The sequence below is a fragment of the Cervus elaphus genome, chromosome X (genome assembly GCF_910594005.1).
Source record: "Cervus elaphus chromosome X, mCerEla1.1, whole genome shotgun sequence".
NCBI classification, from domain to species: Eukaryota; Metazoa; Chordata; class Mammalia; order Artiodactyla; family Cervidae; genus Cervus; species Cervus elaphus.
In genome coordinates this window covers 130702419-130716027 of record NC_057848.1, presented here as the reverse complement: position 1 = coordinate 130716027, position 13609 = coordinate 130702419, and the positions used below count along the sequence as shown (strand labels likewise).

General features: G+C 43.3%; 1 protein-coding gene across 1 annotated transcript in view; it reads right to left on the bottom strand.

Moving 5' to 3' along the window:
- Positions 1 to 4635, bottom strand: part of DIPK2B (divergent protein kinase domain 2B) — a 38595-nt gene extending 33960 nt beyond the window's left edge. The window contains exon 1 of the mRNA XM_043896423.1: positions 4255 to 4635. Coding sequence (XP_043752358.1) covers positions 4255 to 4487 — 233 coding nt within the window. The 5' untranslated portion in view covers positions 4488 to 4635. The remainder of the gene's footprint in view (positions 1 to 4254) is intronic.
- Between the last annotated feature and the right edge of the window lie 8974 nt (positions 4636 to 13609).

The window sequence follows — 13609 nt, the reverse complement described above, 5'->3', positions numbered from 1 at the left end:
ATCATGGGAATTGATCCTCCCCACTGGGAGGATAAGGAAGGGCCTAGGGCCCTAAGGCAGGCCTGTCTGTCTCCTGTAGCTGCTCTTGTTCATGCGGGTTCAAACCACTTCTCTCCAAGGGCCTGTAACTAAGGGTCTACAACCAGGTGGCTCTTTTAGATAATAATAATAGCAATACACATTTATGAATCACTTTAGCAATCACTTTGCTAAACACTTTATGTGCCATAATTCAGTTATACCTTTCAACAAACCTATGAGGTCAGCGCTGCTGTTATCATGCAGATAAGGAAACTGAGGCACAGAAATGTTAAGTGCTTTATTCCAAGTCACACAGCCAGGAACTGGAGGAAGTAGCCTTCAGGGCTCCAGAGCTTGTACTCTGAACCACTTTGCTGCTACTTAGTCCTTTATCATCCATTTTATGAATCAGCTCTTGGGAACAGACTGGTAACGTTATTAGGGATTATAGCTGTGTGCTAAGTCCCTTCAGTCGTGTCTGACTCTTAGTGACCCCATGGACTGTAGCCCACCAGGCTCCTCTGTCCATGGGATTCTCCAGGCAACAATACTGGAGTAGATAGCCATGCCCTCCTCCAGGGGATCTTCCTGACCCAGGAATCAATAGGGAACAGATAGGGAAAGAAGGAAAGGTGACATCATCCACCAATCATGCCTTCAGCCTACCCAGTCAGCCTCAGGAGCTCACTCTCTGTTGCTGAACAACAAGCATTGTCCAGTTCTTAGTGAGGACAGGTCCTGGAGTGCTAATGCTTCTCTGGCAACAGCATTTCAGCTTACCATCTGAAAGTCTGGGATGGGTTTTCTCATAAGGTAGCATCATGATCATTTTTCAAAGTGGAGAAATGTTTGGAGATGAACAAGAACAAGATGAGCAAACACACCTTTGGAAAGAGAGGCGAAGGATGTGAAAATTTGCAGACCATTTAGCAAAGAAGAAATACAAAAGGCCAAGAAGTCTGAAAAAAGGGCTCAACTCAGAAGAATATACAAAGCAAAAATAATAGTAATAGTAAACATTTCCGAGTGTGCAAGAAGTAAACTCTATAGGAAGAAGTCTCCATTTGGATATATATCCACATATGTCTCAAAATTCTAAAAATTCACTATATTTTTTGACCCAGAAATTTTACCTTTTAGAATTTGTTATAGGAATTAATTATTGATATGCATAAAAGTCTAACCACAAGGAGGTTCAACATAGCACTGTTTTTAATAACATAAAGTGCAAAAAACCCTAGTTGTCCCACCACAGTGATTTAGTTAAATAAATTAGGATTGACTGATGCAATCGAACACCATGAAACCACTAAAAATAAAATTGTGGGGAATAGTTAATGTAGAAAAATCTTCCCGATATATTGTTAAATAAAAGATTCCAAAAGAGTGCATAATATGCTCACATTTTTGTTGAAAAAATTTTAATCCACACTTAGCAAAAAGGTAGTAAGGGTCATACACCAAAATGTTAATGAAGCAGTGATCCTTGGTGAGGAATTGTCTGAGATCTTTATTTTGTGTTTTCTTTAATCGACATTTCCTGAAGATTCTAAAATAAAGAGATATCACTTTTAAAATAAGGAAATAACTATTTACAATGTAGAGAAAAGGACTATAAACAAGTCTACATTTCCAGACCCATTCACTGGCCTCAGTTTCCTTGCATTGAGAATGTGACTTCTCAACGTGAAGCGTTCCAGACCCCAACCTGCTCTGCCTGGTGATTTCCTGCTTGGATCTGCACATTTCCCTTTCAGGCAGGCACATGTGGAAAATTAATTCTGAGGGAGCTGAAGTAATATCCTGAACTCCAACTGGAACACAAACCTATTTGGGGAAATGCTTCCTGAATTTGGCCATTACTTGCCTGATGAGAAAAGCCTCATTTCTTTCCACTTGGTGAAGAGACGACTGTAAGATTCATATATTCTTGTTTACTTATCTGGAGGAGGAGGTGAATCTGGAGCTCTTTCTCAGGTGAACCCCTTAATTTCCCTCCCTCCTATCTTAAAATATGTCCGTATTTTCACTGCCTTCTTTCTCTGAGGAATCAGTCCCACCCACTTCCCCTGTGTTACTGGTTTTATTCATCCCATTTCTTAGGTGGGAATTCTTGAGTTCATTTTCCACATCTCCATCTTTTTTTCCTCTCACATTAAGTTGATCAACAAAATAAGTCTCCAGCTAAATTGACTTGCATCCTTCCTGCCCAGCTTTGTTCTCAATGATCTTTCTCTTGGATGAGGAGAACTGGTCTGCATTACCTGGCCATTCTACACACTGCTTTCCAAAAGATCTTTGCAAAATACTGGCCTCATCTTGTCCCCACCCTATGTAACACCCTCACCATTGCCTGCTGCATAACTCCTGTAAGTGGAAGTCTTTCAATTTTTCAACATTAAAAATGCCTTAAAAATGATAATAGAATATACACACACACACACACACACACACACACACACACACACGTGTGTGTGACTGTCATTCGTGTCTGACTCTTTGCGACCCTATGGACTATAGCCCGCCAGGCTCCTCTGTCCATAGGATTTTTCCAAGCAAGAATACTGGAGTGGGTTGCCATTTCCTCCTCCAGTGAATCTTTCCAATGCAGGGATCGAACCTGCATCTCCTGTGTCTCCTGCTTGGCAGGCATTTTCTTTACTACTGAGCCACCTGGGAAACCCATATATATGCACTACCATATATAAAATAGATCACTAATAAGGATCTGCTGTGTAGCACAAGGAACTCTACTCAATATTCTGTAATAACCTATATGGGAAAAGAATCTAAAAAAGAATGAATATATATGTACAGATAACTGATTCACTTTTCTATATACCTGAAACTAACATAACATTGTAAATCAGCTACACTCCAATAAAATTTTTTAAAAAACAGTCTACTAGGAAAAGTTCATTTCAACTCCCTGTGGTATCTACCATCTCACAAAAGAAGTTCACCATTTTTATTGGTATTTTCTGTTTGTTATTTCTGTTTAGTAACTTAGTGGAATACTCAAGTTTTGGTTAATATAGATTGAAAATAAAATTATTGTCGGTTAATGCCTTCTGCCTGGTCACCAAATCTTACAAGCCAGGGGCAGAGCCTTGGGGCAGGGCATAAGAGAAGAGGTCTATTACTAAGGGTCTTTGATATTGAAAAGCCTGGAGACCACTGGCTCACAGGTTAGGGTCCCAATTCCTTGGTATGGCATTCAAGGCCCCCTTCCCCTTGCAACCTCCTCCTTGTGCCATGCCTCCACATGGGCCCCATGCTCCAGCCACGAAGGCACACCTCTGGGCCTTTGCTTAAGCTGATCCTTCTACCTTAAGCTGCTCTCCTCCCACTTAGTTTCAGCTCATCATCCTTCATGGCTGTGCTCAGAAGCCCTTTTGGAATTAACATTCTCTCCCTGGAGTTCCCCAAGGTCCTTTACACTTCACTTCTGGCCTGCATCAGATCAGGGCTTATTGCTATTTATAACACTGTTCCCTAACTCCTGAACCCCTGGAGGGCAAGGACCAGAGTTATAGCAATGTCATTATAGCTCATCCTGGGCCTTGGCCATAGTAAAGGTTCATTGAACACGAGTTGACAGGGTTGAATTCCAGAGCGTGGTACCATTCTCTGGGGAGAGCCATGTGCATGACATTTATTAAACTTAGCTTTTCCTCTGATCAAGGTAACAGCTCACAACAGAAAACTCATTCAGAAACTTTGGAGCAAACTGCCTTGGTTTGAGTCCCAGATATGCCACTTATTAGGTGGTGACCTTGAGCCAATCACTGAACCTTGCTAGGTTTCCGTTCACTATCTGAATCATGGGTGTGAATCACTAACTCCCAGGATTGTTGTGAGGCGAAAATAACAGTAGCTTAAAAACGTTCGTCACATAGTAAGCTTTCTATAAATTTTATTTCCCTGCTACTATGAGATATGAACTTGGTAAACTCAATAGTCCTGGGCTACTTCATTCATAGAAAAGAAAACTTTAAAACTTTACACTCCTACTTCCAAAGGAAATGTTGGATTTAGCATTTAGAGTTGGAATTAGGCTTCACACCTTCCCTCCTCTCCACCCCAACCTTAACCCATTACCACCATAATTAAATGGCTTTGCTTCAGCTCGCACCCAAAAACTACACCCTGACTTGTTTTCAAGAAATTCCTGGACCTGATTACATGAAGGGAACGTTTTGCCCCTCAGAGTTATCCAACTGAGATTCTGACCTTATTTCTTCTTTAAAGAACTTCTTGCAAATAGATGTCCCGATGCAGGCGTTACATTTATCAAGACCGAGGAAAGTCCTTCCCAAATTGTAGCTCGTTCGGACTCGGGACACCGGAGAAGGAGAGGGAGAAGCTGAGGAGGAGACAGAGTAGCTCAGGCCGGAGACCCACAGCAGCAAGAACGGCCAGCCCAGGTGGAGGGCGGCAGCTTTGGGCCCCAGCCGGGGCTCCATCGCAGGCTCAGGATTCCAGCTGCACCCACTTAGGGCTGCGCAGAGGCAGGTCTTGGCAAACGAGAAGGGGCTGGCTTTAGGGCGCTGACCCTATCCCAGTTTCACAGGTTTCTGCTGGAGGATGCTAAGGACCTTGGGGCTAATGAGGTTGGGGAGGAGGTGAGGAAGTCCGTGGAGGATGCTGATAAAACCGTTTCCAGAGTTACTCTTCCTCTGCCCCGGGGCGGCTGCTACAGGCTGGGGAGGGGCTGAAGGGCAGATTTCGGGATGGACAATGGCCAGGGCCTCCCTATGCAGTCCTTTTGACAAACACAGGATATCCTGGCTGTGCAGGAAAGGTCCAGGCAGGATGTATGTCCGACCTGGTTTCCACCTGGGAGTTTTAAAGGATCCCGAAGGCCTCCACCCTCCACTGTTTTAATTCTGGGTGTATCTGTCCCTATGGATCACACACACACACACACACACACACACACACACACACACACACACACCCCAACCCCTCCCCGGCCCCCTCCCGTGGATAATTCGGCCTGCCCCTTCACCAGCCATATTTGGCTGTGAAAGAACTAGAAGTCAGTTCACCAGCCATTAAGCAGCACATTTTGATTTGAAAGGTGAAGCCTTTTTACCGCTTAGGGCAGGGGTCCCCGACCTTTTTGGCACCAGGGACTGTTTCGTGGAAGACAAATTTCCCTTGGACAATGGGGGTGGGGGGATAGTTTGGGGATGATTCAAGCACATCACATTTATTGCACAGTTTATTTCTATTAGTATTACATTGTGCTATATAATGAAATAATTATACAGCTCACTATAATGGGAGCCCTGAGCTTGTTTTCTGAACTTAGGTGGTGACAAGAGTGATGGGGAGTAGCTGTAAGTACGGGTGAAACTTTGCTCGCTCACCCGCTGCTCACCTCCTGCTGTGCGGCCCAGGTCCAAACAGGCCATGGACCAGCTCTGGTCAATGGCTAAGGGTTGGGGACCCCTGGCTTAGGAAACAGAAAAACTCAATAGAGTTTATGCTTCAGCTCCTCTTGCCTATCTGAGAAGAAAGGAGGGGAAAGGACCCGATGGCCTCTGGTGTGATGGGGAAAGCACCAGAAAGATCCTTGTGCCTGCACCCAGCTGTGTTTACCCTTCTCCCCACTTTCCTGAAAATCCCTCTTCCTTTAGCTCAGCTGGTAAAATATCTGCCTGCAATTTAGGAGACCCTGGTTCAATTCCTGGGTAGGGAAGATCCCCTGGAGAAGGGATAGGCTACCTACTCCAGTATTCTTGGGCTTCCCTGGTGGCTCAGCTGGTAAAGAATCTGCCTGCAGTGCAGGAGACCTAGGTTCGATCCCTGGGTTGGGAAGATTCCTTTGCAAAGAATATGTCAACCCACTCCAGTATCCTGGCCTGGAGAATTCCATGGACTGTATAGTCCATGGGGTCGCAAAGAGTCGGACATAATTGAGTGACTTTCACTCCCTTCTTAGTGGCCAGGCTGACTTGGTGGGACTGGATGCCCCAGGATGGCCTTCCTCCTGACACCAAGATAAGGTCCAGAGCATAAGATAGATGGCCGTGCTAATTAAGGCAGGCTTGGGTTGAGAGAGGGGGAAAGGGAGTCAAGAAGAGGCTGGGGATGGCCTCTGAAGAACTGGGGAGTTTTGCTAAAGATTGGTAGGAAGAGCAGGCTAAGGGCAGTTCTCTGATGGTTAAGCATGTGCTCATTAGCTAACTGTATATCCTCCTCAATGAAATGTCATTTTTGTTTTTTTTTGTTGTTGTTGTTATGAAGTTGTGAGAATTCTTTATATATTCTAGACACTAGTTCTGTGTTGGTTAGGTGGCTAGCAAATATTTTGTCCCAGGTGGTAACTTCGGAGAAGGCAATGGCACCCACTCCAGTACTCTTGCCTGGAAAATCCCATGGATGGAGGAGCCTGGTAGGCTGCAGTCCATGGGGTGCGAAGAGTCGGACATGACTGAGCAACTTCACTTTCACTTTTCACTTTTATGCATAGGAGAAGGAAATGGCAACCCACTCCAGTGTTCTTGCCTGGAGAATCCCAGGGATGGGGTCGCACAGAGTTGGACACGACTGAAGTGACTTAGCAGCAGATGGTAACTTGTCTTTCATCTTCTTAACAGGGTCTTTTGCATTTATAAAAGGTACAGAAATACCAAAAAATGGTACAGGGCTAAGTACAGATCCCTGGAGAAAGTGCTAGAAATGATGTTCTAGATTCAATGTGATTTAACAAAACATGTATTACACCAGGTTTCTCTGGTGGCTCAGTGGTAAAGAATCCACCTGCAATGCAGGAGACATGGGTTTGATCCCTGGGTGAGGAAGATCCTCTGGAGAAGGGAATGGCTACCTGCTCCAGTATTCTTGGTTTGATAATCCCATGGACAGAGGAGCCTGAAGGGCTACAGTCCATGGGGTCGCAAAGAAATGAGCAACTGAGCGCACATTCATATTGTACTTACTGTTATCTCAAGGCCTTAGTTTAGGTCCTGCAGATGGTTTCAGCAGCAGGGGGACCAAGAGCTCAGGAAAGTTGGTCATGGAAAATACAGCAGCAACTTGCTACACCAGGGACTTGATTCAGCTCTTGATATCAGGCACTGATTAGAGTTACCAGCTGTTCTAGTGTGCCCAGGGCTGTCCTGATGTTAGTCCTGAAATCTCAGGTAACCCCTTAATCTTGGGAAAACTCAAATGATTGATCACCCTAGTACTGGTAGACCTCCCATACGAGGTATATGAGATGACATTTCAGGTGTGCCATTTGGCTATTAGACTAAAATATAACATTAAAGGTTGGAGGTCTTGAGAGACACTTTGGAAGCAGACCTATAGATATCACACACACACACACACACACACACACACACACACACACAGAGGTTTTTAAAAATTTAGTTAACTTTAACATTTTCTCATTCATTAAATATTCTTCTATGAGACCATTTATAAATACTCTATTCCACTATATAGGTATAGCACAATTATTTAACAAATCCCTTGTTTTTGACACTTTGGTTGCTGATGGGTAGGATTTTGACAGCAGAAATTCCTCAGAATGATGAAAAACAGACTTTTTTCCCTCACTTCAAAAATGCCATGAATTGTAATATCCACTATCAATTGAAGTAGCAGCTTTTTAGAGGAAAAATATAAGAAACATGATATCAAGTATCCATTTAAAAATGATCGAGCTTCTCCTTATAACTTTAAGTATCTGCTACTTCCCTTTTTCGAATCCTGACCAAATTTTGAAAGTGTTTTTCACATTTGGAGTCTGAACATTTTCCTGAGTTGCTGTTTCCATGGACTCACTGCTTTTCATAATGTTCACATGATTCTTGGTCTCTTTGGTACATTTAATTCAGTGACATGGCAAGTATAGCAGGTAAGATTTTCAGTCTATATGTTCATATGTGAAGATATACAACTTTACATTTTATAATTCAACCTGATTTCTACTTTGAGCTTTCCATTCTGGATTGCTGGAAAAACTTAGCATGGTTATATCTTGAGTTCTTCCCTCCTCTTCTGGAATTTCTTTGTGGCTCTGTGGGATTTACTCAACATTCAGCCACTGGATGGAGATATTTGGTACCACTCTCCCTTCTAATCCCTTCAAACTCTACTTGGGACACATGCTTTAGCCTGCAAGACTGCCATCATGCCTTTAGATGTACCTTGAGTGTCGCTTTCTTTCTGGAATTTTGCCACTCTCTTACTCAGGTTCAATCCCTGGGTCGGGAAGATCCTTTAGAGAAGGGAATGGCTACCCACTCCAGTATTCTTGCCTGGAGAATTCCATGGACAGAGGAGCCTGCCAGGCTACAGTCCATGCGGACACAAAGAGTTGAATATGACTGAGTGACTAACAGTTTCACTTTTTCACTTTACCTTTTTGTTCCTAGTACCACCAGGAAGTAGAGCCAAGATTCCCTCTCTTTTAGGCCATATTTGCTTTCTTCCCTGCCATATTCTCCCTCTGAGCAAATGAGAAAGGGACTAACTCTCTGCTTGAACGGGTAAGGGGTGGGAGGGGAAGAAAGAGGAAAGGACAAGGGTAACAAAACACAGGTTCCTGTCTTCAAATGATTTTCTGTCACACAAAGTGTAACAGATTGTGCTTTAATGACTTATTTGGTGGAACCATAGTTTCACTTTTTCCCCTAATTGAGTTATTTGTCACTAGAAGTTAAAGATCTTCTCTTAAAAGTCCACCAGATCCTGTGACAGATAGAGTCTTCAGAACCTGGCAACAGTTCTTTATGACATATGCTCCACCAGGGCAGAGATCTTCCCCTCTTTTGCCTCAAGCATCCAGAGCAGTTTATAGCATATGCTGCCTCATTTTAAGTAAAAATTAGGTATCCAAAATTAATATACAGCTGCAATGACAATTAGATGAACTGATCCCTTTTACACATTGCAAAATTCTCAGTCACAGGCAGCAAGGAGCCTAACATCACTTCTGCCTTAATTCTGAGGCTGACAGTTTTGTATGATCTTGAATATAAGGTGCTTCCTAATTTCAGAAACGTTGAAGATTTTTTCTTTTTTTTTAAATGTGTGACTCAGGATTGAAGAAATCTGCAAGGCAGCCGACAGCCAGCAGGAGGCACAGTAAGAGCAGTACTTTGATTTGTTTAATCCCAGGGGTGGGAGTGAGTGCATGGAATTCTCCAGGCCAGAATACTGGAGTGGGTTCCCTTCTCTAGGGGATATTCCCAACCCAGGGATGGAAACCATGTCTCCCACATTGCAGGCGAATTCTTTACCAGCTGAGCCATTAGGGGTGGGACACATGGGCAAATGGTAAGATGAGAAGCATAAATGAAGGACCCCACTGAAGGGGCCCTGGCTAGCAAGCCAATGATTTGGAGTGGCATGGAAGGTCAATGTGAATGGTGTGGGCTGGATTAATGTGTGAAGAACACTGGGCAGGCCATGACACGGAGCTGATTTGAAGAAATGGTGCCCAAGGCCAAGGAATGAAAGCAAAGGGATGAATGTGAGAGGTCATAAGAGATATAGTCTTCATGACTTGGAAACTGAGTCAATGAAGAGAATAAGGGAGAAGGAAGAAGTCACGAAATTTCAGAGTTTTCATACCTGGATGTCTGGGAAAATATAATACTCTTGACAGATGTCACAAATGAGGAAGAAGAGTTGATGTTGGAAGACAAAAATCCTGGTTTTGGATCTTTGAATTTAAAACATTAACTGCTTATGTCTTATTTATTGATCTCAATGGGCATGATTGCTTTAGAATATCAGAATATGCCCAACTAAATTATTACCCAGTCCCTGTATTTCCATCTTAATGATAAAGCTATGGCTTTAGATTTTAATAATATCTTTCTGAAATCTGGTTATACAGTATTATTAACATTCTCCTGATGTATGTGTGTCAGACTAGTGATGTAATAAACAGTAAATGAGGGGATTTCCTGGCATTCCAGTGATTAGGACCCTGTGCTTTCACTGCCAAGGACCTAAGTTCGATCCCTGGTAAGAGAACTAAGATTCTGCAAGCTGTGTAGCACTGCCAAAAAATAAAAAAGCCAATAAAAGAAAAAAACCCAAAACATTGTATGTATGTACCACATCTTCTTTATCCATTCCTCTGTCAATGGACATTTAGGTTGCTTCCATGTCTTGGCTATGGTAAATAGTGCTACAATGAACATTGGGGTGCGTGTATCTTTTCAGGCCATGTTTTCCCCTGGATATATGCCCAGGAGTGGGATTGCAGGATCATATGGCAACTCTATTTTCATTTTTTAAAGTAACCTCCATACTGTTCTCCATAGTGGCTATACCAATTTACATTTCCACCAACAGTGTAGGGAGTTTGAAATCAACATTTACACAGTGCTATATTTAAAATGGGCTTCCCTTGTGGCTCAGTGGTAAAGAATCTGCCTGCCAATGTGGGAGATGCAGGTTTGGTCCCTGGATCAGGAAGCTCTCCTGGAGGAGGAAATGGCAACCTACTCCAGTATTCTTGCCTGAGAAATCTGATGGACAGAGGAGCCTGGTGGGCTACAGTCCATGGGATAGCAAAAGAGTTGGACATGACCTAGCGAATAAACAATATTTAAAATGGATAGCCAACAAGGACCTACTGTATAGCAACTCAAGGGGACTCTGCTCAATGTTACATGGCAGCCTGGATGAGAGAGTTTGAGGGAGAATGGATACAAGTATATGTATGGTTGAGTTGCTCTGCTCTGCACCTGAAACTATCATAGCATTGTTAATCGGCTATACTGTAATATAAAATAAAAATTTTTTAAGAATAAAAATCAATAGAAACAAGTAACAACAACAACAAAACAGTGAGATGAGCTATTATGGTATTTTAAAAATTTATTTATTTATTTTAATTGGAGGCTAATTACTTTACAGTATTGTAGTGGTTTTTGCCATACATTGACATGAATCAGCCATGGGTGTAGGTATTTTCTTGATGAACCCTATTGGCCTTTACTGATCTCCATTGCCTGTTGTTAAGTGCTCACAAACAGTAGTTTTGCTCAGTAGTCCAGTCTAGACTTTCTAGAGGCCACCCTAAAAAAAACCCCTGTATATCTGAACATCTTCGGTCCCCTGGCATCTCCCTTAGTCAACGCTGTGGCAGCTGTGGAGATGTACTGCTCCATCTCTTTTCATGAAAGAGGGTGCAGATCCACGCTGAAGAGTGTAGTTAGCTGATGCTCTCCAACTGCTGTGCTGTGCTTAGTCGCTCTTTGTGACCTCATGGACTGTAGCCGGCCAGGCTACTCTGTCCATGGGGATTCTCCAGGCACGAATACTGGAGTGGGTAGCCATGCCCTCCTCCAGGGGATCTTCCCGACCCAGGGATCGAACCCACCAACTGTTAGCACTTCAGAATCCAGCTCAACTTTTGAGCTGAGGCTACACTGTTTCTGGGCAGCCGCTAGTCAATGACTGAGCACAGCGAAGGTAGTAAGGTCTGGCTGCCCCCGCCCATCAGAATTCCTTTAAAGGGGAAATCTGTGCTCCAGGACTCCCTGTTGGGGTGGCTGAGGCCTTGTCAGAGATGTATTGTGGTTTGAGGTGCTCCCTGCCCCAAATTGCCTCCTCTCTCCTTATCTTTCCCTTCAGGCATCTGCAAATCCATAAACCTCATGCACTCTCAGCTGCTCCTCAGAGTCTGCTTCCTGGAGGGCCCAAATGACACAAACGTGATTCTTCTACGCTCTCTAGACATTGGTCTTAGGATCAAATGTCTAAATTTTTTCTTTTTTTGGGGTAGGGGGAGAACAGAAATAATTTGTTTAACATGAAGTCCCAAGGAAGAGATCTCATAATTCCCTCAGCTCTCTTGGGCTTTGATTCTTTTCTCAAAATTCTTTCTAAAATTGTTTCCCTTGATATAAAAGATGACAACTTAATGGTGTTCAGCTTTCTCTCTGTCAGCACCATCTGCTCCAAGGTGGTAGATCTATACGTTTGTGTTTCTTCTCTGGATGACCATTGTTAAAAATATGTTTCCCTTAGCATGTTAACCATCCCTAGTTCCCCACTTTAAGATTTTCCTGACTAGGACTTTAAAATCACAAATAGTACCTTACAGTGTGGAGACTTCTGTAGTTTTATAAAGCACTATCGCATGTATTATTCCACGAGATTCTTATAAGAAATTTATGAAGGATGAAAAGCTAGTAATTATTATTATAGATGAGGAAACTGAGGTTTACAGATGTTTAATGGACAATTAGGGGTTCTCAGGTGGCACTAGTGGTAAAGAACCCACCTGCCACTGCAGGAGACATAAGAGACCCAGGTTCGATCCCTGGGTAGGGAAGATCCCCTGGAGGAGGGCACAGCAACCCACTCCAATATTCTTGCCTAGAGAATCCTGTGGACAGAGGGGCCTGATGGGCTACAGTTCATAGGGTCACGCAGAGTCGGACATGACTGAAGCAACTCAGCACGCACACATGCACACACACAGTGGACAACCAAGGTCACACAGCTAGTACATACCAGACCTGAAGCTTGAACTCAGCTTCTCTGAAGCGTAACACAGTATACCAGGTACTCTATGACAAAGCCTCTTAGGATGTGGTTTGAGTTTGTGCTGATGGTTTCAGGGAGTCTAACTTGCATTCCCAAATGTACAGAAGCAGCACTGGGTTCTCAGAAAGCTTTCCACCTTGCCCACATACCCAAGGAACATGGCATCCTTCTGAATTCATAATGTGGGACCAGCCTGTGCCCTCTTTGCTTTACTCATCAGGGACCAATGCATGAATTGTTGGTGCCTGTGACTATCTGTATGTTATCATGAAGTGTCAGCAACTTCAGGTGTCCAGGGCTCACCCTAGGAGAGGTTGCCAGCCATTGGGCTTCTTGGCTATTGTTTCTCTTCCTGCTTCACTCTGTGTTGTTTTTCTCCATTCACCATCACCCTAGTGAGGCTGGTTTTAATTTCTCCCTGCTTTCTTATTCTGGCTTCCTTTTTGGATGTTTTCCTCTCATCTTGCAAAAAAAACAAAAAAACAAAAAAAACCAAACCAACAGAACCCTACTTCCTCTTTAGTAAATTAGCTCCTAGAAGATGTTCCTCAAACCCTGCCACCTCTCCTGAAACCAGGCAATCAGGTATTCTTTTTTTTTTTTTTTTTCAGATCCTAGCATCCTTTTGTTGTTGTTGTCTAGTCACTAAGTCATGTGCAACTCTTTCACGACCCCAAGGACTGCAGCCCACCAGGCTCCTCTGTCCATGGGATTTCCCAGGCAAAGATACTGGAGTGGGTTGCCATTTCCTCCTCCAAGGTATTCTTTTTTATATATCTATAGTATTCCCAATGGTCAGTGGCTCAGGCAGGAAGGCAAACCTAGATATCTCCATCAGGCTGTTGGAAGCCATTCTACATTGCTTGTAATCCTTGTAGCAAGAGAACTGGTTATCTTTTATGACTTCTGTGAAAGCTCTGCTCTGAACAGCTCATGAAGCTGACCTTTTGAAATTTAGGTTCCTAAAGAGTTCTGATTGCTTTCTGCTTTCAATGTGTACTTTGATGCTGGACACTTGCTTCTTTACCTGACAGAGAGGAAAGAGAAGGAACAC